This window comes from Suricata suricatta, chromosome 12, assembly GCF_006229205.1.
Source record: "Suricata suricatta isolate VVHF042 chromosome 12, meerkat_22Aug2017_6uvM2_HiC, whole genome shotgun sequence".
In the NCBI taxonomy this organism is placed as follows: domain Eukaryota; kingdom Metazoa; phylum Chordata; class Mammalia; order Carnivora; family Herpestidae; genus Suricata; species Suricata suricatta.
In genome coordinates, this window is record NC_043711.1 from 49,590,245 (window position 1) to 49,615,858 (window position 25,614).

The window sequence follows — 25,614 nt, forward strand, 5'->3', positions numbered from 1 at the left end:
TTCCTTCTCCCAGCCTGCCCAGCCTCCTATCTGCCGCATTAACCCACCCAGACACCCTGGCTCTAATTCTCAGCTGTCCCACCAGCCTCAGTCCCAGACCCCTCCACAGCCTCTGCTATCTGAATCCAAAGGCCCCTCTATGTTCTCTGGCCCAGAACCTGTTGGGCGCATCATTCTTGGGGATCCGTGGCACGTCAATTGGGTCATCCGTGAATTCATATTCCTGGATCTTGGGCTGAAGGTTTTTGGATTTGGGCCGCCCGGGGCCAGGGCCAGGCCCATGTCCCGCCTTCCCTTCCAGTTTCTGTTTCTTCGGCTTCCCATGTTTGGGGGGAGCTCCAAGCTCATGGTCTCGACCCAGCTTCAGGAATCGGCGATCACCTTTCTTATCCTGCCAGTCAGTGAGGATCTGAAATTTACAGAGACTGTCACTGAGGGGGAGAAGGGAAATCAGAGGACAATTCTTTCTCCTAGTGAAGAATCAGGATCTAGAACTTGAGAAGATTCCAAGGTCTTTTTATTTACCCATCTCCTATTTAGTAAACTCCTCCTCATCCTTCAAAATTCAGCTCCTTTTTTGTGCCTGCCTCATAGAACTTTATTCATATGCTTCTCATCATTTCATTCATTTGTCTATACGGATTCAGCTCTGTATCACCCAAACCACTCACAGTGTTTAGGTCAAACAAATGATCATGCCCCAGTGTACATTAGCACTGGAATATGCCCGTGGTAGCTTTTGGGGGAATTTGCAAACAAGCCTCCCACCAAACCTTCACTTCAAATTTCACCACAATTGGGAAGCCTTCTTGACATCATCTACCCAGCGTCTTAAAAGCTATAATACAACTGATTATGCCGCAGCCCTGCTCAAAAAGCTTCAGTGCACTTCCAGGGACCACAAGTTAACTCTTCAGCCTTTGAGCTCCAATTAAAAAGGTCTCTTTGTCCTCACCGAGTCTCTGACACTTTGTACCTCCACTGCAGGCCCAACTGTGTTGTTTGATCAACATGGAATGAACAGTATACCTTGTCTTTTCAACTAGACTGTAAGCTACTGCAGACCAGGAAACTCATCTTTACTATCTCTGTTCCCCAGGATCTGGTGTACCATTTGGCACACGGGGCTCAGGGGATATTTACATCGTAAACAGAAATAATCAGAGTAGTACCAAATAACATTGGAAATACTTCGTGTCAGACATCAACTGAGGTTTTGCAAAAAATAGCTCTTCTAATCCTCACAAAAGCTTTGAGGTAGCTCCTATTATTCATCCCAGTTTGCAGATTTGGGACTGATGCTCAGAGATATGAGGCAACTGTCCCAAAATCACACAGCTAGGTAACAGCAGCACTAGCAAGTGCTCAGGCCAGGATTCAAATACAGGTCTCCTCAGTCCCTTCTCCCTAGTACTTCTATCCATAACCAACACCACCTGGCATTTGTCTGACCTCCCTCTCCCTTCAATTGGTAAATTCCCTGAAGACCAGAAGTGTCCTAATAATTACCTCTCTCTAATGACTGGCACCCAAAACATAATGGGGGTTGGGGGGCCAGTAAACTAGAAATCTTGAAATTTATGACGATCGTGCATCCTTGTGTAATCTACATGTCACACGAGCCCAGTTTAGGTCTCTCCTTGCCCCTCTAAGCTCCTGTACCCCAAAGCCTCAGCAGGTGGGGCTAACGCAATGACCCATCCCATAGCTTGTCACAGTCCACCCCTGGTGATATCCTCTCTGTAGGGTATCACCTGGGTTTCAGCCTCGAGAACCCGTAGGCGCCGGCTGGCAGAGGAAAGCAGGGTCTCAAGTTCCAGCTGCAGAGTGTCCAGCTCCTCAATGCCGATGCCATCATCCTCAGAGCGGGCCAGCACTGCCGTGTAGCGTGGACAAACCTTCAGGTGGTCCACAGACTTGAAGTCATGGAACTGCAAGGGGCAGTCCTTCAGTTCACTCATGGCCCAGGATACGGGACCCTGTGGAACTGGAAAGAAGAGAGCCATGGATAGAAGATAAAATGGGATGAGAAGTCCAAGAGCTCCTTCCATCTAGGGACAGTCTCAAAGGCAAAGCCCCGTTTCAGTACCCTATTGACAAGGTAGATGGCACAGCTCCTACTCACAAGAGCTCTTATGGGGCATTTAGATAAGGGCAGACGTTTTACTGGTTTCTCATGAATTCCTCACCCAGCCCCATGGGACAATGGTGATCTACACTTCACAGATAAGGAAAGTCAAACTCAAATTTACCTGACCAGTTTTACCAAGATGCAACCTGAATCCCGGTAGTTTTGAGTCTGTCACTAATTACCATGATATACTATGCCCTGTCTTCCTGATGCTCTTTTGTTCTCCTCCTGGGTTCTGCTAAGCCCCTGAGCTCCAAACATCCCAATCTTACAATGCTAATGTTCTCTGTGCCTCCCAGCTTCTCTTTGTCTCACCCCTTCTCATCTTTATCCCTTCTCCTTGCCCCTGACAGTGGTTAAGAATGTGGGCAACGAAGAAGCGCCTGGATGGCTCACTTGGTTAAGCTTCTGACTTTGGCTCAGGTCATGATCTTACAGTTTGTGGGTGTGAGCCCCAGTCAGGCTCTCTGGAGCCTGGAGCCTGTTTTGGATTCTGTGTCTCTCTCTTTCTGCCCCTCCCTTTCTCCTGTTCTATGTCTCTCTCTCTCAAAAATAAACATCAAAAATTAAAAAAAAAATGTGGGCTGTTAAGCCAGACATACCTGGGTTCAAGCCCAGCTTTTTACCACCATTTTCTATTTACATAGCTATAAATGTTATTTAACTTTCCTGAGTCTCGATTTTCCATCTACAAAATTGGGACAAAAGAAATCTGAATCTGTTTCCCCATAAGAAGTCTGAATTTGTAAAATGGGGATCACAATAGTACCTACCTCCCTGGGATGTTCTGTGGATTAAGAGGATGCTCGTCAAGAGCCCAGTTCAGTGCCTGGCACAGAAGTGCGCCTGTTTAATGTCTGGCCCCTCCCGTGGGTCGCCCCAGTGACTCGCCTTCAGGGTCCCCGTCCTCCAGGGACCCTCTAACGCGGCTCCTGCCCCCTCTACCTCCTCACTGCAACCTCCTGCAGGCTCCTACAGCCCCCAGGCCGCGGGAGGGGTTGGGGAGTTCCGGTTGGTGGGAGCAACCGCCCCGGAACTGGCTAGGGGCGGGCCCCCTGCAGAGGACGCGCGGGTGGGAGACGCTAGGGAGAGTCCAAAGTGGCTAGCGGGGAAGGGTTGGCAGGCCGCGAGCGAGCCCACTGCAGGTGGGATGGGGGAGATTATGCCTCGGGCCGACTCTGGAGAACAGCCCGAGGCTGGGGGGCGGGGCTCGGCAGCAGCGATCACAGCCCAGCAGTTAGTTCCGCCTTGCCCCAGGGGCTGCAGGTAGGAGGGGCTCAGAGAAAAGATAGGGGCGCGGAACCGGAAGGAACGAAGAGCTCCTCTGCCTCGCGTTGTCCTAATATGGTGCCCAACCTGAGGCCGGGCTGCACCATAGTCTGACTACAGGGAAAGACAGTAGCAAAGACGACAAGAAGGCCAAAGTCACAAGCGAGAACTGCATGCATAATGGGATAGGCTTGAGTATTGATCTGAAGCTTCAGGAGTCTAAAAATACCGGGACAGTCCTAGCGGAGAAACTTCCAAAGGACCCAGAACTTCCAGGCTCCCCCTTCTCCGGTCGGAGCACAGATGGTACCGTCCGGAAGTCCGGGCGGAGACTGAGGCTGCGCTTCTCGCGAAAGGGCTGGCGTCGCGGGGCTGGCCACTTCCGCACTTCCGCTTTCCGGCCCAGCCAGCGCCCGCGATGGTGAGAGAGCCGGGCCCCGGGCCAGGGACCCCCGCTGTTTTGCCTCAAAGCTCTGGGTCTGGGGGAGATGCGGCTTTGCAACGGAGAGGACCGGGGCCGTGGGTTGCTGCGGGGTGTGGGGGCGCGATGAGGCGGGGAGAAAGAGGGCGGGGCGCGAGCCCAAGTGAGGAAGGGGCGAATGGGGGACGCTCTCGTAAGAAGCAGGCCTTTCAGCTTCATGGTCTGGCTTTCGATGCAGGTAGGGAATTGTGAGGCATGGAGGACGCCGGAAGTGGGGCTGGTGGTAGTGCCTCGAAGATACGTAGTAGGCCTCATTGCCCTTAGTAGGGGAGCAGAGGCATAGAGTAGGGTCACCTCCTCAGCTAGAGTAGAACTTCCCTAAATACACTGTCCTGTTCACTCCTGCTTGCTTGACTCACAGTTTCTCAAAGGAAGCGTCTACACTTCCTTAGCCCACTCCTCTTACCCCCTGCTTTGCTTCTACACCACCGAAGTATCTCGTTATGCTGCCGCCACTCAGACCTCTTCCTGGTCAGAGCTCATCCCGTATTAATCTTAACTGTAGTACATTCGCTCTGATACTGTTGATCCCCCACTTCCTGGAAATCCTCCCGTTTGATAAGTGTGGGTGTTCCTGGGAGTTGAAACTGACTCACCACCTTCTTCTTCACATTTTTCCTGGTGGTACCTATCTAGTTTCTTGGGTTTGGTGACCTTGTGTGTTCTGTCGACTGTTGAATCTGCCTTCCTCGCTCTCTTTTAAGGTTTGCCTGGATATCTTGATGACCGCTTCATATTAGACCTCCAGATCAAAACCCGTTTTTTCCTCCTAAACTTGCTTTTATTTCTGTGTTGCTTTTGGCTTTGTGTCTTCTTACCTTAGCTAAAAACTTGGGTTTTCTTTTTTTCTACTTGAGGCCACACCTCGTGGATTTTCTGAAAGTCAACATTTTTGAGGTATTACATGAAAATGCATTTTATTAGTAAAAAGGCAGGTGTTATGGGGCTTGCAGGCTAAAAGTTATCCTCTCTAGATTTATCAGTTTTGACAAACACAATCATGAATACTAAAACAACAGAACACAATGCTTTCTCAGAAAATTCCCCCAAGCCCCTCTGTTATCAGTCCTATCTTCCCCTCATTCTAGCAACCAATGATTTTTTTTTTCCTCCCATAGTGTTGCCTACTCTGTATTGTAACATAAAAGGAATTCTCCAGGCGCCTGGGTGGCTCAGTGGGTTAAGCCTCCTGCTTCTGCTCAGGTCATGATCTCGCGGTTCGTGGATTCAAGCCCAGCATCAGGCTCTGTGCTGACAGCTCAAAGCCTTGAGCCTGTCTTCAGATTCTGTGTCTCCCTCTCTCTCTGACCCTCCCTTGCTCGCGCTCTCTCTCTCTCTCTCAAAAATAAAACGTTAAAAAAATTGTTAAAAGGAATTCTTCAGTCTGTGAGCCTTTTAATGTAGCTTCTTAACATAATGCATTTGAGATTCATCCATCTTGCATGTATCAGTAGTTTTTCCTTTTTAAATTAAGAATTTTGTTTTTTAAAATTTATTTAATTTATTTATTTTTTGTTTATTTAAATTTATTTATTTCTGTCAGCACAGAGCCGGACGTGGGGCTCCAACCCATGAACCATGAGATCATGACCTGAGCCGAAGCCAGACGCTAAACCAACTCAGGCGCCCCTAGTTTTTCCTTTTTATTGCTAATGTTTCATCAAATGAGTGAACCATAGTTTATTGGGAGGTGTTTTTTGATTCCATTATTCTCTACATCTTATGTCAGTCCAATTCTTGTGAGGACTCTGTACTTGTCCTTTCCACCACCCCAGTCCGGGCTCTCATCAGTGCTCCTTGAATAACCTCTGCTTTATGTCTCACTTCCTTCTCTAGTCCATTCTCTGCAGAGCCCCCATGCAACTGTAGTCATGTAACTTCCTCCTCAGAAAGCCCCAACAGTTCCTTACTACCTAAAAGAAAGGCTAAGCTCAACAGTCTGGCATTTGATATTACCCACAAATCTCTAGTCTACCATTGCAGCGTCATCTGCCTAATCTAAAATGCTTTCCATAAGGGCACCTCGGTGGCTCAGTCAGTTAAGCATCTGACTTGATCTCAGGGTTGTGAATTCAAGCCCCATGTTGGGCTCCATGCTGGGCGTGAAGCCTACTTAGTTAAAAAAAGAAAAAATGCATCCTGTATACAGCAACACTGTACTCACAACTACTATACTCATCACTGCTTCTGGAAGTCTTCATGCCCTTTTGCATTATTCTAACTTTGTTTATGCTATTCTCCATAATACTGTGAAGAAAAGGAGTAAGATATCACATGTTAGGGCCTGAGCAAGGTGCAAGGAATGTAGATTTCAGTGAGAGAGACCAGGAAGCTTAAAGTCTAATGGAGAAGAAATCACCTTATTAAATATAAAGGATGCATCATTGTAGATTATAATAAATGCTATGAAGGAGAAAGTCAAGAAAGACCTCTCTAAGGAAGGAAGAGACCTTCCCTGAATAAGCCAAAATCTGAGGACTGACATAGTTCAAGAGATGGGGAGGAAAAGCCTGCAGATAGATCAGCACGTATAAAGCCCTGAGGTGAGAAAGAACTTAGTTAATAGAAGGAACTGAACATAGGCCAGTGTAGGTAGAAGCTGATGCCTCTACTGGGAATGTCCTTAGTCTACTTTGCCTTATTGTAAAATCATTCTCATCCTATTTTCATCTTTACCTCTAAACCAGTTTCTTCTGGGGCGCCTGGGTGGCTCAGTCGGTTGAGTGGCCGGCTTCACTCAGGTCATGATCTCACAGTTCGTGGGTTCGAGCCCCACGTTGGGCTCTGTACTGACAGCTCAGAGCCTGGAGCCTGCTTCGGATTCTGTGTCTCCCTCTCTCTCTGACCCTCCCCTGCTCATGCTGTCTCTCTCTGTCTCTCAAAAATAAATTAAAAAAAAACGTTTAAAAAAAAATTTTAAACCAGTTTTTTCTGGAAATATAATTTGTAAGTCTAATTATGTCACATTTCATCGTTCTTTATATCATAGTCACTTTTTCTGTCTCTTCTATCCACTGGAGCTATTTAAAGGTAGAGATTGCCTTTATTTTTTGCCCCCCCCCCCCACTCCTAAAGGTAGAGGTGGTCTTTAAATTCTTAGCATTTAGATCAGTGCCTGGCACATGGTAGATGTCTATTGTTGGCTCAAAAGACAGACTGAGGACCATCCTTCACCTATATGCCTCTACTAGAATTTCTCAACCTTAGCCCTGTTTGGAGTTGAATAATCCTTTTTTGCGCATTGTAGGATGTTCAGCAGTGTGCCTGGTCTCTCCTCATTGCCAGTAGCTCTCCCACTCCACCCCCAGTCCTGTCGGTGAAAAATGTCCTGACATGGCTAAATGTCTTCTGGCAAGAAAAATGCTCCCCTGTTGAGAACTACTGCTCTCGACTTAGAATCAAAGGCACCTTGAAGGCCTAGTCTGTTTTGTTCACTGTGGTGTCTGAAAGCCAGGGACTGCCAGTACCGCCTGGCTCCGCGTTGCTGGGGGCAGGGGGCCTTTGAGTTTGCTGAGACAGATTCTGATCCTCCCTTGGGTGTTTTCCTACAGACTGCCACTCTCCGCCCCTACCTGAGTGCCGTGCGGGCCACATTGCAGGCTGCCCTCTGCTTGGAGAATTTCTCCTCCCAAGTCGTGGAACGGCACAACAAGCCCGAGGTGGAAGTCAGGTAGGGCAGAGAAAGGTCAGGGTGGGGGGTGATGGGTTCAGCCCTAGACTCGGCAGTTGTTTGGAGGCTGCCACAGATTCGCACCCTGGAGAGAGACAGCTGCAGCTCGCTTATTTTGTCTTGTTGCCACATGAACAACAGTTCCCAATTCACAGTTCGGAAAATAGGGTCAGTGGGTTGGCAGGACCAAACCCGGGGAGAAGCGTCTCTGGAACCAAGATGGCTAGACACAAGGTGTGCATTCTCAGTGGGGCTGTTGGTGAAATGTCTCCTGTGGCAGTAGTGAACCCAGTTTCAGGAGAGTTGTGGAGACTTGTGTTGTTGGAGATCCTGTCTCCATCCTTTTGTAATTGAAAGATCAAGGGGTGCCCCCCCCCGCCCCCGGCTTCCCTGGACACTCTCATTTTTTATTCCAAGGATTCCGTATTTTGGGTTATCTCCTCTTTCCCTGGTTAATGTTTTGTTAAGTAAATTACTCTGTTTCCCCTTAAAGTTTAACCTGAGATGTATATAACTGAGATAAGCAGTCTTACCACACCAAATTGAAATGATTTGAATTTGAAAATACTGATAGGATGTTAGCATGTGTCGTGTTATTCTACTTCTGTGTTTTCCATTAGGCATCTTAATTACCAGTACACATACCTGCATATTCAGAGGCATCAAAACAGGAACTGAGCTGAGAGGGGTGCTAATGCTGAATAAGTGGATCATTCTGGATTGATAGTTAAAGGAGGCCAAACTGTGTTTTTAGTTTGCCCTTTTATCCCTAAGGCAGCCTCTCTCTTCTCATTCCCTAAATGGTAATGGGTTTGCCTGTAGTTATTAAAATAAGAGCTGTCATTTGTAAAGCTCCTACCATGTGCCCCGCACTCTGTTAGACAATTGACCCTTTTTGATCTCTCTCAATCCTCACCAGTGAAATAGGAATCAGTCATTTACAGATGAGGAAATTGAGATTCCAACAGGGTAACTTGTCCAAGGAAAGTAACAGAGGAGGCTGGATTTCAAAACCTTTTCGCCCTGACTCCAGAGCCTTGCTCCTTCTGTTGGAGAACACGCTCGCTGGCCCCCATCTTGGAGCACCCCTGCTTGTGAGTCTCCTCTTCCTTGGACTCTATGGTCTCAGATAGAGATTCCAGGACCTGCTGTGGGGTCTCCCTGAGCCGTCTGTTCCTCTATAGTACAGAGGTCTCTGTGACATTGTGTTTTTAGGAGTAGCAAAGAGCTCCTGTTACAACCTGTGACCATCAGCAGGAATGAGAAGGAAAAGGTTCTGATTGAGGGCTCCATCAACTCTGTCCGGGTCAGCATTGCCGTGAAACAGGTGAGCTCCCCACTGAGCCCCTGCCTCCTCAGGAGGCCAGGGATCCTCATCTAAGAGATCATTGTGCTAGATTCAAAGTGCAAGGAAACCCAGACTCTGTTTTCTTGACTGTACCCAGGGAATGATTTGCCAGATTGAGCAGGTCAGTAGAGTAAACAGAGCAACTCTGTCTTCTGGGCCTTGCTCTGAATTAGAAGTCAGGAAACGTAGCAGCCAAGGCCATGATCAGTTTAGTGTCAAGTCAAGAATCCTTTATAAGGAAAGGAGAATAAGTCCAGTTCAGAAAAATAAATAGTACCAGTATCAATGTGATAGCTATAACCTCTGAAAAAGAAATTTAGGATAAAGAACAAAGTGTAATTTCTTACATTTTCTCAGGTGATGTTTCACAAATAACTGATATTCCTACCACTCCTATAATTGTTGCCATATTTATATACCACCTGGCCAGTTATTTGCTTAATGGATTTCCTTAAATTGACTTACTTTCATTTACTTAAATTTGTTTGAAAAGGAAACTTTATGTGGTAATAGAAAAAGCAACATCACTTGCCCAGTAGAGGGAAGGTTAAAAAAAGAAGTTGAGTGAAAGAAAACAAAGCTGTTTATTAAGACCCTGTTGCATACAGAAAGCTCTGTCCTTGGGGCCTGCTCTGTTAAAAAGGGACATTAACAAGTGTCGGGAGGTGTTCAGGGCATACCAGCACATAGCTGCAAAATTCTTCCATGAGATACAGCAGCGAAAAACATTGGGGCTTATTTGATATTCATTGCTATTAAAGTGGAGATCGCCTAAGTTTAACTCTCATAACCCCAGATAGTATATATCATAGACTTTGGAAAATGCAGTCCTAATGAAATGGGCAAGGGAGAGGCAGCTCTGAACGTAGGTAAGAATTAAACCTCGGGTTTGGCAGAATTCCCTCTCTGGAGGAGGTGAAAGTGAGACTGTGGTCATGCCCTGTTAGGTTGGAAAGGCTCTAATGTAATAGACATTCAGTTGGCAACCAGGTGCCCCACAGTTCAGGCAGTGCTGCTCTCAGTGCCAAACCCCACTGCTTGCAGCAAGCCTAGGGGATATTGAGGTCAGAAGACCAGGCAACAGGTTTCTGTTGGTCTAGGATGACACATTTAGGGACACCTATTTATCCTTCACTCTTACTAGGCTGATGAGATCGAGAAGATTTTATGCCATAAGTTCATGCGCTTTATGATGATGCGAGCAGAAAACTTCTTTATCCTTCGAAGGAAACCAGTGGAGGTGAGACCATATGATGCACATGTTCATAATACCCAAGATTCTTCCACCGAGTCCACTGTCGCTGCCCAGGCATTGTTCACAGAGCCAGGATTGCTTCTCCAGCTGTAGGGCATCCACTGCCTGAGTGGAGAGTGGGCCTTCATTTCCACTGAAGAGGGAGTGCGGGGGATCAGAAGCTTAAGAGAAGTTGGGTCTGCCTCAGCTGTGGAAAAGGCAAAAAATATGAGATGCATTGCTCATCTTCCCAGAGCCTTAATGGGAGAAAGGGCACGATGAGTCAGATCCTTTCTAAGCTCTGCCACCAACTAAATCATTGTCTCTCAAAGCCACAGTTGACATTGGCTCAGTTCTTGCCAGACTCAGTACTTGAGTGCTTTCCACAGACTCCCTGCCAAATCAACTTAAAACATTCCCAGTGACTGTGCAGCTACCATGCAGAGCAGCATGTATCATCAGATACGTGTTGGCAGACCTCGTCCTCATCCTGAGCTAAAATCTCCCTGCTCCTAGAGCTAGCCTCTGCAGCCACCCAGAGCAAGTAAGATTGCTCCTCCACACACACGCAATCCCATCCTTATCCCATAGCATCTCTTCTCTCTGATCAGATTCTTCTGTTAATAAGATTTCAAGTTCTTTCATTTTCTCGTGACTCATTCCGCCTGCACGTTGTTTGTACCACAGGTAGTTTTCCAGGGATGCCTAACAGACACAAAACTCTCACCCAGGGTCAGTTCCTTGGACCCAGTAAAGATACCCTAGCAGAGCTAGTGGGCTGCTGCCGAAGGGCATGCGACTTGGGAGAAGATTGCAGCCAGTAGCAAGCATATAGCTGAGTGACCTTAGAGGACATGGTCGACTAAATGCCCTGGAAAGCTAATTCTCTCTCCTGTTTTTTCTCTTCCTCCTCCTCCTGTCTTCCTTCCACAGGGATATGACATCAGTTTTCTGATCACCAACTTCCACACAGAGCAGATGTACAAACACAAGTTGGTGGACTTTGTGATCCACTTCATGGAGGAAATCGACAAGGAAATCAGCGAGATGAAGCTGTCGGTCAATGCTCGTGCGCGCATAGTGGCGGAGGAGTTCCTCAAGAATGTAAGTGGGAGGACTTACCGGTGTCCCTACACAAGTAGGAGATGCCGGGGGCTGAGAACTTAGAGTCTGGTGTTAAAGTAGTGCCAGCAGAGTATATTTCCTGAGGCCTCTAGGACCTTCTGGTGGGTGGCACGTCAGCCAGGTGCTTTGGGACTAGAGGACCTGAGGGTCATCTTGAGGAGCTGCAGGCATTTTCTGTATTTGAGTGCCTTCAGGACACCTCTCTCAGTCTCTCATGGAGACTTAGACGCTCCTTTCTACATCTCAAAATGTACACAGTCCTTCTCTGTATCTAGTTCAAACCCCAGGTGAGGCAAGTTAAATCCACATGGGAATTTCCCAAGAATATAGGGCAGTTAAACATAGTGTAATTCCACTTCTCAGACAGACTTAAATATTTTCCTTCAGTATCTATTTCTCACACTTACAGTCATGTTTTCAGCCTGTTCTCCATTACTTTTTTGGTTTCAGTCCTCTGGATCCTCCGGATCCCTCTACAGTTGTTTGTGTCTTCCTAACTAACCGAAAGGACCGCAGTCTGCTGAAGAGGAGGAATTGTTTGCACTGATGAACTGATGACACAGTTGCTCTAATTTAGATATTCGAGATCTCCTGCCTTTTTTTTTTCTTTTTCCAAACAGTCTTTGGTTTGTTGACATATTCTGCTCAGAGTCAGCTCTGATCCCTTGATGGTAGGTTAAGTGTTTACTCCTACCAGTCCATGCAGATCCAGCCCAGAAGGAGTTCAGATTCCTAAAAATGGAAATTACGCCTGCTTCCCCTGGGCTTTAATTATACTGAGGGCAACCAGCGTACAAAGCAGTTGTCCTGTGCACGCAGGGTAGCGTGCTTGTTCAGATCAGGCTGTGGAGTCCTGCCACCTTTGTGTGAGTCTGGCTTTGCTGCCTACTTGCGTATGTTACAAAGCCTCAGTTTCCTCAGCTGTGAAATGAGACTGTTAACATGTACCTTTCAGGATGGTTGAGCATTGAATGAGGAAATGTGTACAGAGCGGATTACTTGGTAATTAGCAAGCTTTCCAGGTATTGTTGCACCAGAGTTTTATGGCCAGGGCACCACGAAGCCTCTAGATTCAACTACGAAAGAAAATTGTTCTTGTCCTGATTTATTATTTGGCTCATTCATTCAAGAGTCAATTAATTATGATAACTGCATTTTTATTGTTTAAGCTCCGAAACAGTCTTTGAGTCAGGTGTCACCCCTCTTTTATAGATGAATGAACTGGGCTTCAGAAGTCAGAATACTACCCAGGGCCCTCAGCTAGTAAGGCGAGGAACTGGGACTTGGAGCTTGGTTTTCAGATTGAAAAATCAAAGATAGTACTGTGGCACTTGGCAGGGGTCACATACTCAAGTGCAAGCAGGGGTCCGGCAGGTGATGCATGAGTGAAGTGGGCTGCTGGGAACCTGGTAAGCATATGCCTCATCTGAAGAGGATCACTACCACAGAGCTCCTGTCCATTATGGTTCCATCTTCTAGCTTTTCAAAAGAATCCCCAAGTCTGGATTTATATGCAACATCTTGGATATTTTCAGGGTTGTAAACTAAGTCATATCTTTTTAAAAATACTTTATGGGCCAAACATTGCTCATTATTGGGATGGGTTCAGTTTGTGAGCCATTGATCCACAGCTTTTGGTCTGTAAAATATCCAGGGCTGTTCTGGGCACCATGAGGGATAAAGGTCAGAAAACATTTCAAGGGCCTGTTATGGTTGGAGATCCAGAGCTTGTCACAAAGTACCAGATCCTGAGTCCTTCTGCTCTTGGCTCTCTATGTCTTCAAGTGCTTGCATGTAGGCCCTTCATAAAGAAGGCAACTTCAGTTCACCAAGCGTGACATTGTGACAGCTTTACAGCAGCCTCCATGACAGGGCTAAGGTGAGCTGGGGAAAAGCCCACCTCACCCTTAGTATCTCTGCCTTGTTTAGTGCCCTGAAGGTCATTGCTGAAGGCTGGGTGAATTAAAAAGAGCACACCCCCAAGGTGTCCTGGACCCAACCCTTTCCTTCAGAAATCTGAACACAGTGGCAACTCTTAGATCAGCCCACCTCCCCAGAACAGGCCTGCCAGGATACATACTATAATAACCACCATTCACTGCCTCTTGGTTCTCTTGACAGTTTTAAACCATCTGACTGGATCTTGAGGCCTTCCCCCTCACACTCCCCCGTGTCTCTGCAAAGGCATCCTGGAGTTACTCCCTAGAGCGGCGGCGGCAGCGGCAGCAGCGGCAGCAGCAGCAGCAGCAAGCGGCGGTGGCGGCAGAGCCGGGGAGCTGGGTCGGGGTGGGTACTAGATGCGGGAGGTGGGTGGTGTGCTTGCTAGCTGGGCAACAAAGCAGCAGTGGACCTGCCCCAAGGCCACAGGTGCCTGGTCAGGCTGGCTTCTGATGTTCAGTCCCCTGGGCTGGGACAGATTTTTTTTAACGTCTTGAAACTTAAATTCTGTGCTTGTAGGAGACTGAAACGTTTTTGTCTTTTTTTTTTTTTTTTTTTTAAACAAACAACCTCCACCTCCAGTGGCTGTGACTGGTCCCAGTGATTGTACCACATTGGTCGCTGTGGGTCTGGGCGGGCCTGGAGCCAGAAGGCGACTATTGTCCCCCTTCCCCAATCACCCCCTCCCCAAGCCCCAGGTGGGGAGGGTGGGAGGGAAGGAGGAAGATTTCAGACTCCAGCTCCTTTCCCTTGCTCTCTTATTCCTGAGCCTACTTGGGCCCAGTTGAAGTTGTGGGGACCCTCTGCCAGCTTCCTGAGCTCTCCCTGAAGATGGCCACCCAGCACTGGTTGAGGACAAGGGCTGAACTGGTGGCCACCAGCCATGTTTAGGAGCTGGGCCCTGAAAGCCAGGTACCTCTGGCCATGGGTCACTTTGTGCCCTCCCAGTTGAGAGGGGCCTTTGTCTCGCCTTGTCTCGGTGCAGTGCCTGTGCTAGAGGTGGAGAGGTGAGTCCTCCAGAGCTTCCTGAGCTGGGGCTCTCCTGCCTGCTCTGGCTCCTCTGCTCCCACGCTCGCTGTACCTTTTCTTATTCTGGTGGATCCCCCTTGCTCCCCTGATTAAAGTCTTCTTCTTGCCCCTTTGGGGCTGCATGAGGTCTGTGCACTGTGTGTATGAAAGGAGGGGGAGGTGGGGCTTTTTCTTCCCAAGACCACATAGCTGGCACTTGGGCCTGGGGGTCCCCATCAGCAGTGTCTCCTGATTGGTTTCTGACATTCTATGTGCCAAGGGCCCAGACCCAGACCCCATGATAGCCTAAGCACCATTCATTTCTGAAACTGCTCTCTGCCTCTCTAGAGCTTTGGTCCTTTTCATGTAAAGAGCTCAGTTGGGCTAAAAGGTAACCTCAGAGAGATGATAATTCTATTTTATGGCTAAGGAAACGGAGGTTCCTTGAGATGTAGCAGCTTGCCCAAATCTCCCAGCTAGTGAGCAAGAGGGTAGAGTTCAAATCCAGGACTTCTATCTGTAATCACTAGCCACATGTGGCTGTATAACTTATTACAGTTAAATAAAAGCTTAAAATTCACTTCCTCAGTCCCACCAGAGACATTTCAGGTGTTCATTAACTACAAATGATTACTTCCTACTGTGTCAGAGAGTACATGTATGACATTTCCATTATTGGAGAAAGTTCTGTTGGACAGCACTAAACTTTGGTGACTCCTTGAAGTTATGAAACAACAAACACTGTGAGTCTTGACTCTCAAGACTGAATTTGCGTGAGCTACTTATATTTATTTTGTGCTTCAGTTTCTTAATCTATAAAGTGGAGATAATGTAAACAATCTGATACAGTACCTGCCAAATAGGCACTGAATAAACAACAGCTGATCTTTCCATCAGCCCAGTATCTAAACTGGTGATTTTCATTTTGCTAGGCATGGGGGTGGGGCGAGAGACCTTATCCCTGTCTTGGAGAGCCTTGGGAGGTGAGTAGTGAAAGCTAAGTATGTAAATAAGTGTGGTGAAGTGTTTTCATATTCGGGAACAAATCTGGTCATCTATGGGGGGTATATTTATGGAAGTGGGTGTTGGGAAAAATTCAGAAGGGTTAGCCTTTGAACTGAGCTTCCAAAAGAGTTTCTTCCAGATCACCAAAGAAGTCTCTTGAGGTAATGTTAAAGGGAAGAGGGTTAGGGTGGGAGCAACCCGGACAGCTATCATCCCTTTTATGACATTCCCTCTGTGACCTCCTGCTGCCTTACAGAATTAGGTGTGCCCTCCCCTAGGGCACATGGCTATGTTCTAGCTTGGCAGTGACTGTTACCAGTGCTCATGGTGAAGCTGGATGTTCACTAGAGAATGGCAGCTGCTCTCAGAACCCTCACAGGACAGCATTGCGTAGGTGAGCCAGTCATTTGTCACAGATCCATCTCCCAGGACCTGGAGCTCCTAAAACCAGATTTGAGGCTGAGGAGAAAGAACAGACTGGATGGTTGCCAATCAGCTTGCGCCCTTCTGGGGGCATTCCTTTTGGGAAGCTGTCTCCAACCAAGGCGGGTTGGAAATTGTGATCTCGGGTTGAGGTTGCCTGGACAGTGAGGTTGAGGACCCACCTTCTTGGTACTGGTGGATTTACCCCATAATGAACAAAGTTGGTTTCTTGGACCAGAGTTCTCTTACTCATACTCTGCTCAAAGGAGCACTGCTGGAGTTTGTACCTCAGGATTGCTCCTTTGGTACTTCTATGACTAATAGGTAATCCATCTGAGTGATAATGTGTACTTCTGTTAAGTAAAAGTGGGGTTTTGGAGTCAGACCTGAGTTCCACTGCTGGCTCTCCTGTGTGGTTTTAGGCAAATTAACATTTTGGAGCCTTATTTGTGTCACCTGTGACTTCGGAAGATCCTACTTTGCCACTACCTCCAAAAATGTTTCACTAAGAGTCTTTGCAGTCTTGAGGGCTGTGGCTGTTATTTTTTTCTGTGGTTGACTCAATGATCTCTTTTCCTATTTCTGAGTTATTGGTGGTGTGGGGCCAGAGAGGGTCAGGGGGGTGGAGATGGTGCTGCACTCTACTTTCCCATTGTTTTCTCCATCTGCTGCCCTGGCTTTCAGATCAGTCCTCAAAGACCTTACTCGGCCCCTCCACCTCCCCCTGCAGATCTGATCCAGCTTCACCAGGCTCCAGCCACACTGGCTGCCTTTTAGTTCCCTGGGAAGGTTCTTACCCTCCTCGGGGCAGTTGCTGAGACTTTCCTCTCCCTGGAATACTATTCTTCTCTTCCCTAGCCAATTCCTGACCTCTTTTGCGTTGTGTAGCCTTCAGCTTAAAGGTAACCTCTTCAGAGAGGACATCTTTGCCTTGTCTAAACTTTATCCCCTTTCTGGTTTCAGTTCACTGCTTGTTGATTGCCCTTTTCATACCTACAGCTGTTTTATTTCTTTGTTGCTTGCTATTTTGTTTTCCCTCCACTGGGCTGTAAGCTCCATGAGGTCAGGAATCACCTCTATCTAGCTTGTTCTTCCAGTCTCAGGCATCTAGATTACTGCCAGCCTAGCACGGCTGTTCTCTATATAAATACTGTGGAATGTCTCAAACCATAGGAAACATGACACTGAAATTAACGTGCAGTGCAGTGCTCTGCACTTCCACCTTCGGTGAGGTCCGGATTTCAGCCCCCTGGAGGGAGTCCCCAAACCCACTACCGGATCCCTGATTGTGCCCTGGGAATGGTTTCCAGGGCGACAGCAAACAGAGGGCGGGGCCTCGGAACTAAGGGCTCCGCTTCTGCCGGCGCTGGGCCCTCCCCTGAGAAGAGGCGGCGCACAGAGGAGAGGCGGGCTCTTGCGCGCTAGGAGGGGTGCATGCAGGGTCCCGGCGCCGCGCTGCTTCTGAGCGCCGGGGCGCTGGAAGCCGCGCACCGGGGTTCTGCCGCCTGGTTCTGCCAGGAGGGCGGCCGGGTGTGCAGCTGGCCGCGGAAGCTGCAGCCTCCCGAGTCAAGCACCAAAACCCCCGCCCCATGGACCTGTGCGCACCACACCGCGCTCCAGCCACCGGAGAAGCTCCCGGGGCCCGGGTCTGCCTCCGCCCATCCCAAGCGGGCTCGCGCAGGTGGCAAACCTGGGGCCGACAGCCCCGCCTCTACGCGCTGCGGAAGCCGCACCTTCGAGTTGCCGGCCTACGGCATCCAAGCGCAGAGTGCCGCGGATCTCCGCCGTTTCAGGTCCCCGCACACCTCGGCCCTGGATGATGCCCAGTCGCAGGAGGATGAGGCCCGTTGCGGCCCTCCCATCCTGGTCGGAGGTGGTGGCGAGGGAAGACGACTTGGGGTGGAGGGAATGAGGGGGTCTGGAGGGAATGAGGAGGTCTGGAGAAGTGCGGAGTGTGGGCATCCGTATGAAGAGTGGAGAAAGGAGTGTGGGCGTCGGAGGCCGGGAGAGACGCTAGGCCGAGCTCCCAGCCTGCCCCATCCCTACTCCACATCTTTCTGCAGGTTCCCTTGTCCTCTGGCGAGGATTCTCCAAGGCGTCTCACCACATGGGCCGGCTCAGAAACGCCAGGATCCACGTGGAGAGAGCTGTCAAGGTCGGAGGGGGCTCGGGGTGTGTGGGGGGGTGTCTTAGGGCCCTGAGAATGGCTTAACCTGCCTCTGCGAACTGTGTTCTTCCAGTTTTTCTTGTTTTTAAAAACAAACGAACAGGGGCGCCTGGGTGATTCAGTTGGTTGAGCGTCCGACTTTGGCTCAGGTCATGATGTCACGGTTCATGGGTTCAAGCCCCGAATCGGGTTTTGTGCCGACAGCTCAGAGCCTGGAGCCCAGTTCAGATTCTATGTCTCCCTCTTTCTCTGCCCCTCCCCCATGTGGGGCAGCAGTGTAGAGTGACACAAGGTACCAGACCAAGATTAAGAGCTTGGCTGTCTGCACACCCAGTTTTCCTTTCTCCCTCCCTGGCTGCTAATATGCAGCCTTTGAAGCCTCCACAGGGCTTTCCTGGTTCCCTGGATCTCTCTCCACACCTAGCTTCTTGGCTGCGCCCTCTACATGCCCTTTCCAGCCAGCCTCTCTTCTGACTCCACACTCCTTAGATCCATTCCCCTACTTGGCATCTCCATCCAGAGAGAACTTAGAAGCACTCATGTCCCCAACCATATTCTAGGTTTTCCTGCCTAAACCTGTCGTCTTCCCTCATCTCCGGTCTTTCTGTCTCCCAGTTCTCAAGCTAGAAATATGATCTTTCTGTTTCTTCACCCACACATCTAGATAACCATGTTTTGTTCTTGTTTTTGTTTTTAAGTAAACTCTATGCCCAGCATGGGCCTGGAACTCACGACCCTGAAATCAAGAGTTGACCAGGCCAGGCAGCCTGCTCACTTACTACACATCTAACCCCATCAGCAAAACTAGTCACGTCTATTTCCAAAACGAGTCTCCATCTATCACCTTCTGGACCTGTTCACTCTCATTCTAGAATGCTATTGTGATTTTTCTCCTGCCCAAACCACAACAGCTTTCTAATTGGTCTCCTGGGCCCCTCTCCTCCCCCTTCCCCTCACCCCTCTATCTGTTCTCCTTATAGCAGCAAGACAAACTTATAAAGCCTCCAAGCATATCACGCCCTCACTTTGCTTTTATTGCTTCAGGCTACCCTCAACATAAAATTGAAGTCTGTTCAAGGCCTGCAGGCCTATCTCAGTCTACCAGAAGTTACCACTACCTGCCTTCCTCAGGAACTCTCCTCTCGTTTTCCACACCCCATTCTCCCTGGCTTCCTTCCAGTCTCTTCTGACCTCTATTCAGCCTCAAGACCTTTGCACATGCTTTTCCCTCTGCCTGAACTGCTGTTCGCCCAGTTCTGTGCACTCCTCTTCACCATTCCCATGATTGTATTTCTAGTCTCTCTGGGTCCCCATTGAGTATCCAGTTTGGGAAGGCAGCCAGCCTGGATTTAAATGCTTTTTTCACTAATTACTGTGTGCCCAAACTCTTCAATCTCTCTATGCCTCTGTTTCATAACCACTTAAATGGGGATAATAGCATCTAATAAAAAATACATATTACTATTAATAATACACATAAGGTAAGCAGTGCATAGTAGGTCCTCAATAATTATTAGCTATTACCATTATTACTATGCATATTTATTTCTCCATTTGTTTATAATTTATCTCCTCTATTAGAACATAAACCTTTCCTGAAGGCAGAAATCAGAACTGTCCGGGTCACCACTGTATCCTGTAGGTCTGGCACTTGGATGATTCTTACTGAATAAGTATCCTCTCAACTTACAGCAGAAGAAGATCTTTATGATCCAAGGCCGCTACCCAGTGATACGGTGCCTCTTGCGCCAGAGAGGCTGGGTGGAGAAGAAAATGGTCTATCACTCAGGCACCATCCTGCCGCCACCCCAGAAGGATCTGGACGGCTCAGTAATGGGTGATAGTGACACCACTGAGGATGGTGAGCCGTTCCCTCCCTTTCCACAGGTGCCCCTCCTGTGTCCCTTTCCTTTGGTTCCTCTGTCCCAGGGTTGAGACTTTGGTGTGGGCCTATGGGGCAGGGATAGGGGCCTCACCAGGCCTGGGCTCTGCATCCACAGAGGACGAAGACAAACCCGAGGCGTTTCAGCCACCACACCTGGTTGACTTTGATGATTTGCTGGAATTTGATGACCTAGATGGGACACATGCTCTGATGGTGAGGTCCCTGGGGGCTGGCAGGGAGGGGCTAGAGGGAGAGCAGTAGAGTCCAGCTAGGTTACCTCCGAGAAGTCCTTTCCTTCTCTGGGCTTCAGTTTCCCCATCTGTAGTAGAAACTGCTTCTCTAAAGTCTGGATGGGCCAGGAGAGTGGTGAGGGACACAGTGGGGCTCCGACAAGGCTGGCCTGGGATCAGAATTCTGCCAGGTTATATCAGAAGCCAGCATAACCCCCACACCTGGCAATCCCCCTTCCAAATAAAACTCCCATATTTCACATCCTTCGTCTGCCCTTGGCAAGTGAAGGCTGGAAGGTAGGGCCTAATAAGCTTTGAAAGGGGCTGATATGATGGCACGGAGGTGAGGACTCCTCTGTGTTGAAGTGAGGACACTTGGCTTTAAATCGTAGCACCACCACTTACTAAGCTAAACTATACCAAATTGCCATTTTTGCATATCATTAGAAGTTGAACACTGGCTGTTTCATGAGCTCTTAGATAAGCCACTTACCCTGCCTGCGCCTCAGTTCCCTCATCTGTGAAATGGGGATAACAGCAGTACCTACCTCATGGGGTTCTTATGAGCATTAAATGAGTTGAAAGGAAAACCATGTTGGAAGGAAGGAAGGAAAGAAGAAAGGAAAGCACTTAGAACAGGGCCTGACATATGATGTCATCACCTGTTAGTAATCCTACCTCCCAGAGTTGTGGGAAGAATGGAGCAGGTAGCATCTTGAGAGAGCCTTTGTCACACACTCTGTGCCCATCTGCTTGAAGTCACTGTCCTGTCATTGAACAAGTCAGTGATAGCCTTGGGTCAAAACAAAGGTTGTGTAGCTCAGTCACTGTCTAGGGGTCCCTGACCAAAGGAGTTCTGCAAGCCAGCCTGCTCTCTGCTCCCAAGTGTGTGCCCTGGAGGAAGAGATGTCTCTTCCACAGAGATGGGGTGTGGGCTAGAGGCCACCTTGGAAGCATACTCCTCTTATATTCACACACGAACACGCACGCATGCACACACACGTGTGTGCCAGCGCTTAAGAGCAAGGAGAAATTTCTCAGGCCTTGTACTGTCCACACCAGCCTCCCCTATCTCCTCTGTTCTCCCCAGTCCCGCATGGTTCGGAATGAGATCCCCTATTTCATCTGGACCACTCGGCGGGATGTGCTGGACTGTCGCTTCCTCTCCAAGGACCAGATGATAAACCACTATGCCCGGGCTGGCTCCTTTACCACAAAGGTAGGTTCCCCAGGGCACCGGGAATAGCAGCTTCTAACCCACTAGTCCTCCGGCTGGCAACCCCACTCCCTGCTTTCCTGGTGAGTAAGAGTTCATAACGGGAGGAATTCAGTGGAATTTGGAGTCAGGCAGGCCTGGGTTCAAATCCAACCCCTCCAGCATGTCTGGCACATGTAGACATAATGACTAAAATAGACTCCAGGATCCAAACGAGATCTGGAGCCAGAAAAACACCAAGTCCAGTCACTGTAAACAAGAGACCCTTACCATTTAAGCAAGGGATATCTGGCTGATGGATCCATTCGATCTTACCTGGGTTTATTAACAAGGGTTTTCACCTTTCTGAGCCTCAGTTTCCTCACTTTTATTTTATTATTTTTTAATGTTTATTTTTGAGAGAGACAGAGACAGAGAGGGAGCATGAGCAGAGGAGGGGCAGAGAGAGAGGGAGACACAGAATCCAAAGCAACTCCAGGCTCTGAGCTGTCACCACAGAGCCCGACGTGGGGCTTGAACCCATCAACTGTGAGATCATGACCTGAGCCAAAGTCAGGCAACCGACTGAGCCATCGAGGCGCCCCCCCTTTTTTTTTTTTACTTTTAACTTTTTTTTAAGTTTATCCATTTCTGAGAGAGAGAATACAAGCAGGAGAGGGGCAGAGGGAGAGGAGACACAGAGTATGAAGCGGGCTCTAGGCTCCAAGCTGTTGGCACAGAGCCCGACGCCGAGTTCAAACCCATGAACCGTGAGATCATGACCTGAGCCGAAGTCAGATGCCCAACCCACTGTGCCACCCAGGTGCTGAGAGTACCAATAACACCTATTTTGTAGGGTTCTGGCGAGAATGATGAGCTTTATTATTGGAACCTACTAGTGTGTTATTGGTGCGGGCTAGGAAGATTGCCTAGAGGAGGAGGCAGGTCTTCAGAAATGTGAAAGAGGGGGCACCTGGGTGTCTCAGTGGGTTAAGCATCTGACTCTTCTTTTCGGCTCAGGCTTGATCTCACAGCGCTGATGGCTCTGCTCTCTTTCCCTCTGCCCCTTGCTGCTCATGCGCGCGCTCTCTCACTTTCTGTGTCTCTCAAAAAGAAATAAAACTTAAAAGAAAAAAAAAAGAATGTGGAAGGATGGATAGGAAGGATGTAGGGCAATCTTGGCAGAGCAAACTGCATGGGAATACATATGGAAATGGGTATGAGTGAGTCTGGCCTAGCCAAGTGCAGCAGCAGCAGAGACTCTGAGAACATCCAAGCAGGGTCTCCACGAGCGGTGCATGTGGGGAGTCCCTTAAGGTGCTCTGGGCAAGTCCCACTGTGCCCCATCAGCAGCTATCTCCATAGGTGGGTCTGTGTCTTAATCTCCGGAATTTGCCGTGGTTTGATGAGGCCGATGCTGACTCCTTCTTTCCCCGCTGCTACCGCCTGGGAGCTGAGGATGACAAAAAGGCCTTCATAGGTAAGGAGATGTCAACCCCAGGCCTGGACCCCCAGGCTAAAACCCTGGTTTAGGTTAGAGAGCAAAAGGCCTCTCCTTATGCCCTCATTCACCACAGCTGATTTCCTTCTCCATCCCCAATCCTTATCTTCCCCTCGTGTGCCTCCCATAATGAACTTCCTAGCTTGGTCAACCCAGATCCCAGAAGAGCTCAGACAGCTTAGTTTGTATTCTAAAGCAGGTTCTAAAAGTTGGTCGATGGGTTGAGTTTAGAGTCCATAGTGTGTTCCAGGCCTGTGTCAAATTCCATTGGGTTGATTGGGTTCCTAATGTAGAAAAGGCTGTAGACTTTGGGCTTCTAAGTCAGAATGGTTTCTGACTTCAGAACATGTTCTAAGTTTAGGTCAGAATTTGGGTTCAGATTAGATGCTAGCTTTACATTCTTCTCCAAATCTGACATAGGTTCTGGGCTCAGGTCTGGTTCTCAGGGTAGAATAAGTGTCAAAAGTGGATCAGAAGGAACGGAAGGGGAAAATGAGATAACAGGTCTAGGCAGGATTCTGAAGGTAGTATATATGCCACCTCAGATTCTAAGCCTGGTTCTCCAACTGAAACAGAAGCCAGGTTCTAACTCCAGAGTCTAGAATCAGAACGTAGTTAGGTTCCGGATCCAAAATGGGGCAGGTTATGATCAGGTTCCAGAACCAGAACAGGCCTGAGCCCAGGGGCTGAGCAGGGTATTCCCTGCCCCGGGAGCAGAGGACTTCTGGCTGACAGCTGCCCGCAACGTTCTCAAGCTGGTGGTCAAGTCCAAATGGAAGTCAGTCTCTGTGCAGGCAGAAATGGAAGAGGCCCCAGGTAAGTACTGTGGTTACCTCCACTCCCTGCCTGTTTCATTTACCCTTCTCCCCATACGTCCATCTGTTCATCTACACTCTGTGTTTTAGCCACATCCATCTGCCCCTCTTCCCACCCACCATCCACACATCTACCCGTCCACTTGTCCATCCATCCATCCATCCATCTACTCATCTATCTACCTGCCTACTCACACACCCCCAACCCACTGAGCTCACATTCATCCGCCCATCCATTTATTATTCATTCACCAATCACCCCACTTATCCCCACACTGCTGATTTACTCATTCACCTACCTTCTCTCAGCTCCACACTCCTTGTCGATCTGTCCTCTCCTCTGCCTTCCTTCCTATCCTCCCACAAACTCATCTCCCCAACTGCTTTTCCATTCTCCACCATCCATGTATCCTCCACTCCACCCACTCATCTGTTCTTCTTTCCCAGTCACCCACCCATCTTCTGATTCATTTGTTAATTAATCCGCTGTGTCATTGAGCGATCCCGTGGGCCTGGCATGTGGCCAACCAATATGGAGAGGACAGACTAAGAAGACATGGTCCATCCCTGCCTGTGGGGAGCTCAGAATGAGAAAGAAGCAGTGAAACCATGTAGTTTTATGTGATCTGAGGACCCCTTGTCCCTTGTGGAGGGGGACACAGAGAATCCCTTACTGCATGTTGGTCCAACCCTCTGCTTGACCTTTCTGTCTCTGAACTTAGTTCCTACCTATAAGTGCCCATCCTGTTATCCAAGGGCCTATCAGCCGTGGATTCAGGGAAGTAGGGGAAAGCTCTACCGGATAGAGGAAAATCCCTGCCTCTTCCAGAAAGAGTTCTCTCCATTGCTGTCTCCTGGGTGTGTCGGGTGAAAAGAAGACTGTTGTGTGCCAGAATTAGGGACAGAAAGGCCTCAGGTGTCAGAGGTCCCAGGAACAGAGAGGCTGCAGGTGTGCACTGGGGCTGTAGATCCTGAGAGGCTTTGGGGCATTTAGGGTAGAACCTCCAGTGAATAACAGGTCCTGGACAGTGGGGCCAAAGGTGAGTACTAGGGTCCCAGGTGAATTTAGAACAGAGCCTCAGGCAAGTGATAGGTCCCAGGACAGTCAGGGGTATCAGGTGTATGCTGGGCCTCTGGCAAATGACAGGCCTTGGAGCATTGGGGGTTTTGGCATATGTCAGGTTACATGCCTTGCATGTCAGCTAATGACAGGCCCCTCTCTGTCTTTAGGAGACACACAGCACATGAAACAGAAAAAACCAGCGACAGTGTCCCCAGAGTTTGTGGATGAGGCTCTTTGTGCCTGTGAGGAGCACCTTAGCAACCTGGCTCACATGGACATCGACAAGGGCCTGGAGGCGCCATTGTACCTCAGCGCTGAGGGCTGGTCCCTCTTCCTCCAGCGCTACTACCAAGTGGTCCAGTGAGTACCTCCAGGGCTAGGGCCTCGGGGCCTGGGCAGGTTCCCTGGCTCTCAGGGAGCTTGTGTTCTGAGCTCAGGGATAGATCTCCTCCCGCAGGCCTCCCACTTTGTTTGCCTTGCCTCAACTGCTCAAGAATGCTCAGGGACTCCCACTGCCTTCAGGGCAGGTTCCAGCCAATTCTTCCTGAATCTTGGCATGGCGTAATTACTAAGATCCTGGCCTGTGCTGTCAGGTAGTCCTGACTTTTGGCGGCTTCCAAGCTCTTTGACCTTGACAATACCACTCATCTCTCTGAGCTTTACTTTTCACATGCAAAATAATGTCTGCTTCCAAGGTAGGATTAGACAGGATAATTTGTGTTATGCACTCAGTGAAACTCACAGGATTCATTCACAAAATGAGAATCTGTCAGGTCATTTCGGGTTTATCCTGGAGGCCAGTGTTTCCCAAAGTGTGGCCATAGGATGCTTAGTTCTATGGGACATAAATCGATTTGATGAATGAAAGGCTTTAGCTGTCAATTGCATCTGGAAAACATCCGGATTAACAAAGTTAATCAGGGCTTCCTTGATGCAAGTTTTTAGAACCTGTGGGTGGTGTTAACCTCCTAGAGAGAGACTGTGCAGCATATCCAGTCCTTAGTGACCCTGCCCCCAACCCCCACCCCCCGCGCCCTCCCCCAAGCATCCTGAGGGATTGTCTTCTCAGAAGACCCTTTCTGAAAAGGTTCTCAATCAGAGGAAGGGAGTTGAGTTGACACGGGAA

General features: G+C 48.9%; 3 protein-coding genes across 3 annotated transcripts in view; 2 read left to right on the forward strand and 1 right to left on the reverse strand.

The window, feature by feature from the left end:
* The window catches only part of TADA3 (transcriptional adaptor 3), a 10,360-nt gene extending 6,913 nt beyond the window's left edge, over positions 1-3,447 (reverse strand). The window contains exons 1-3 of the mRNA XM_029917893.1: positions 2,905-3,447; positions 1,755-1,987; positions 147-409 (exon numbers count right to left, since the gene is read on the reverse strand). Of these exons, the coding sequence (XP_029773753.1) occupies positions 147-409; positions 1,755-1,961 (470 nt within the window). The 5' untranslated portion in view covers positions 1,962-1,987; positions 2,905-3,447. The remainder of the gene's footprint in view (positions 1-146; positions 410-1,754; positions 1,988-2,904) is intronic.
* A 266-nt stretch (positions 3,448-3,713) lies between these two features.
* Positions 3,714-14,347, forward strand: ARPC4 (actin related protein 2/3 complex subunit 4). The gene is made up of 6 exons (XM_029916895.1): positions 3,714-3,821; positions 7,433-7,551; positions 8,767-8,878; positions 10,044-10,139; positions 11,067-11,237; positions 13,380-14,347. Exons 1-6 carry the CDS (start codon positions 3,819-3,821, stop codon positions 13,383-13,385), a joined length of 507 nt encoding a protein of 168 aa, XP_029772755.1. The 5' UTR covers positions 3,714-3,818; the 3' UTR covers positions 13,386-14,347.
* A 97-nt stretch (positions 14,348-14,444) lies between these two features.
* TTLL3 (tubulin tyrosine ligase like 3) overlaps positions 14,445-25,614 on the forward strand; it is a 30,998-nt gene continuing 19,828 nt past the window's right edge. Inside the window, 8 exon segments of the mRNA XM_029916896.1 lie at positions 14,445-17,505; positions 17,696-17,787; positions 19,492-19,660; positions 19,800-19,897; positions 21,005-21,133; positions 22,475-22,589; positions 23,328-23,426; positions 24,656-24,848. Coding sequence (XP_029772756.1) covers positions 17,067-17,505; positions 17,696-17,787; positions 19,492-19,660; positions 19,800-19,897; positions 21,005-21,133; positions 22,475-22,589; positions 23,328-23,426; positions 24,656-24,848 — 1,334 coding nt within the window. The 5' untranslated portion in view covers positions 14,445-17,066.

Coding starts and splice junctions, on each gene's coding strand:
- ARPC4 (XM_029916895.1), top strand. Junction 7,552..8,766: donor AAGCCCGAGGTGGAAGTCAG/GTAGGGCAGAGA, acceptor TTGTGTTTTTAG/GAGTAGCAAAGAGCTCCTGT. Junction 10,140..11,066: donor TTCGAAGGAAACCAGTGGAG/GTGAGACCATAT, acceptor TTCCTTCCACAG/GGATATGACATCAGTTTTCT.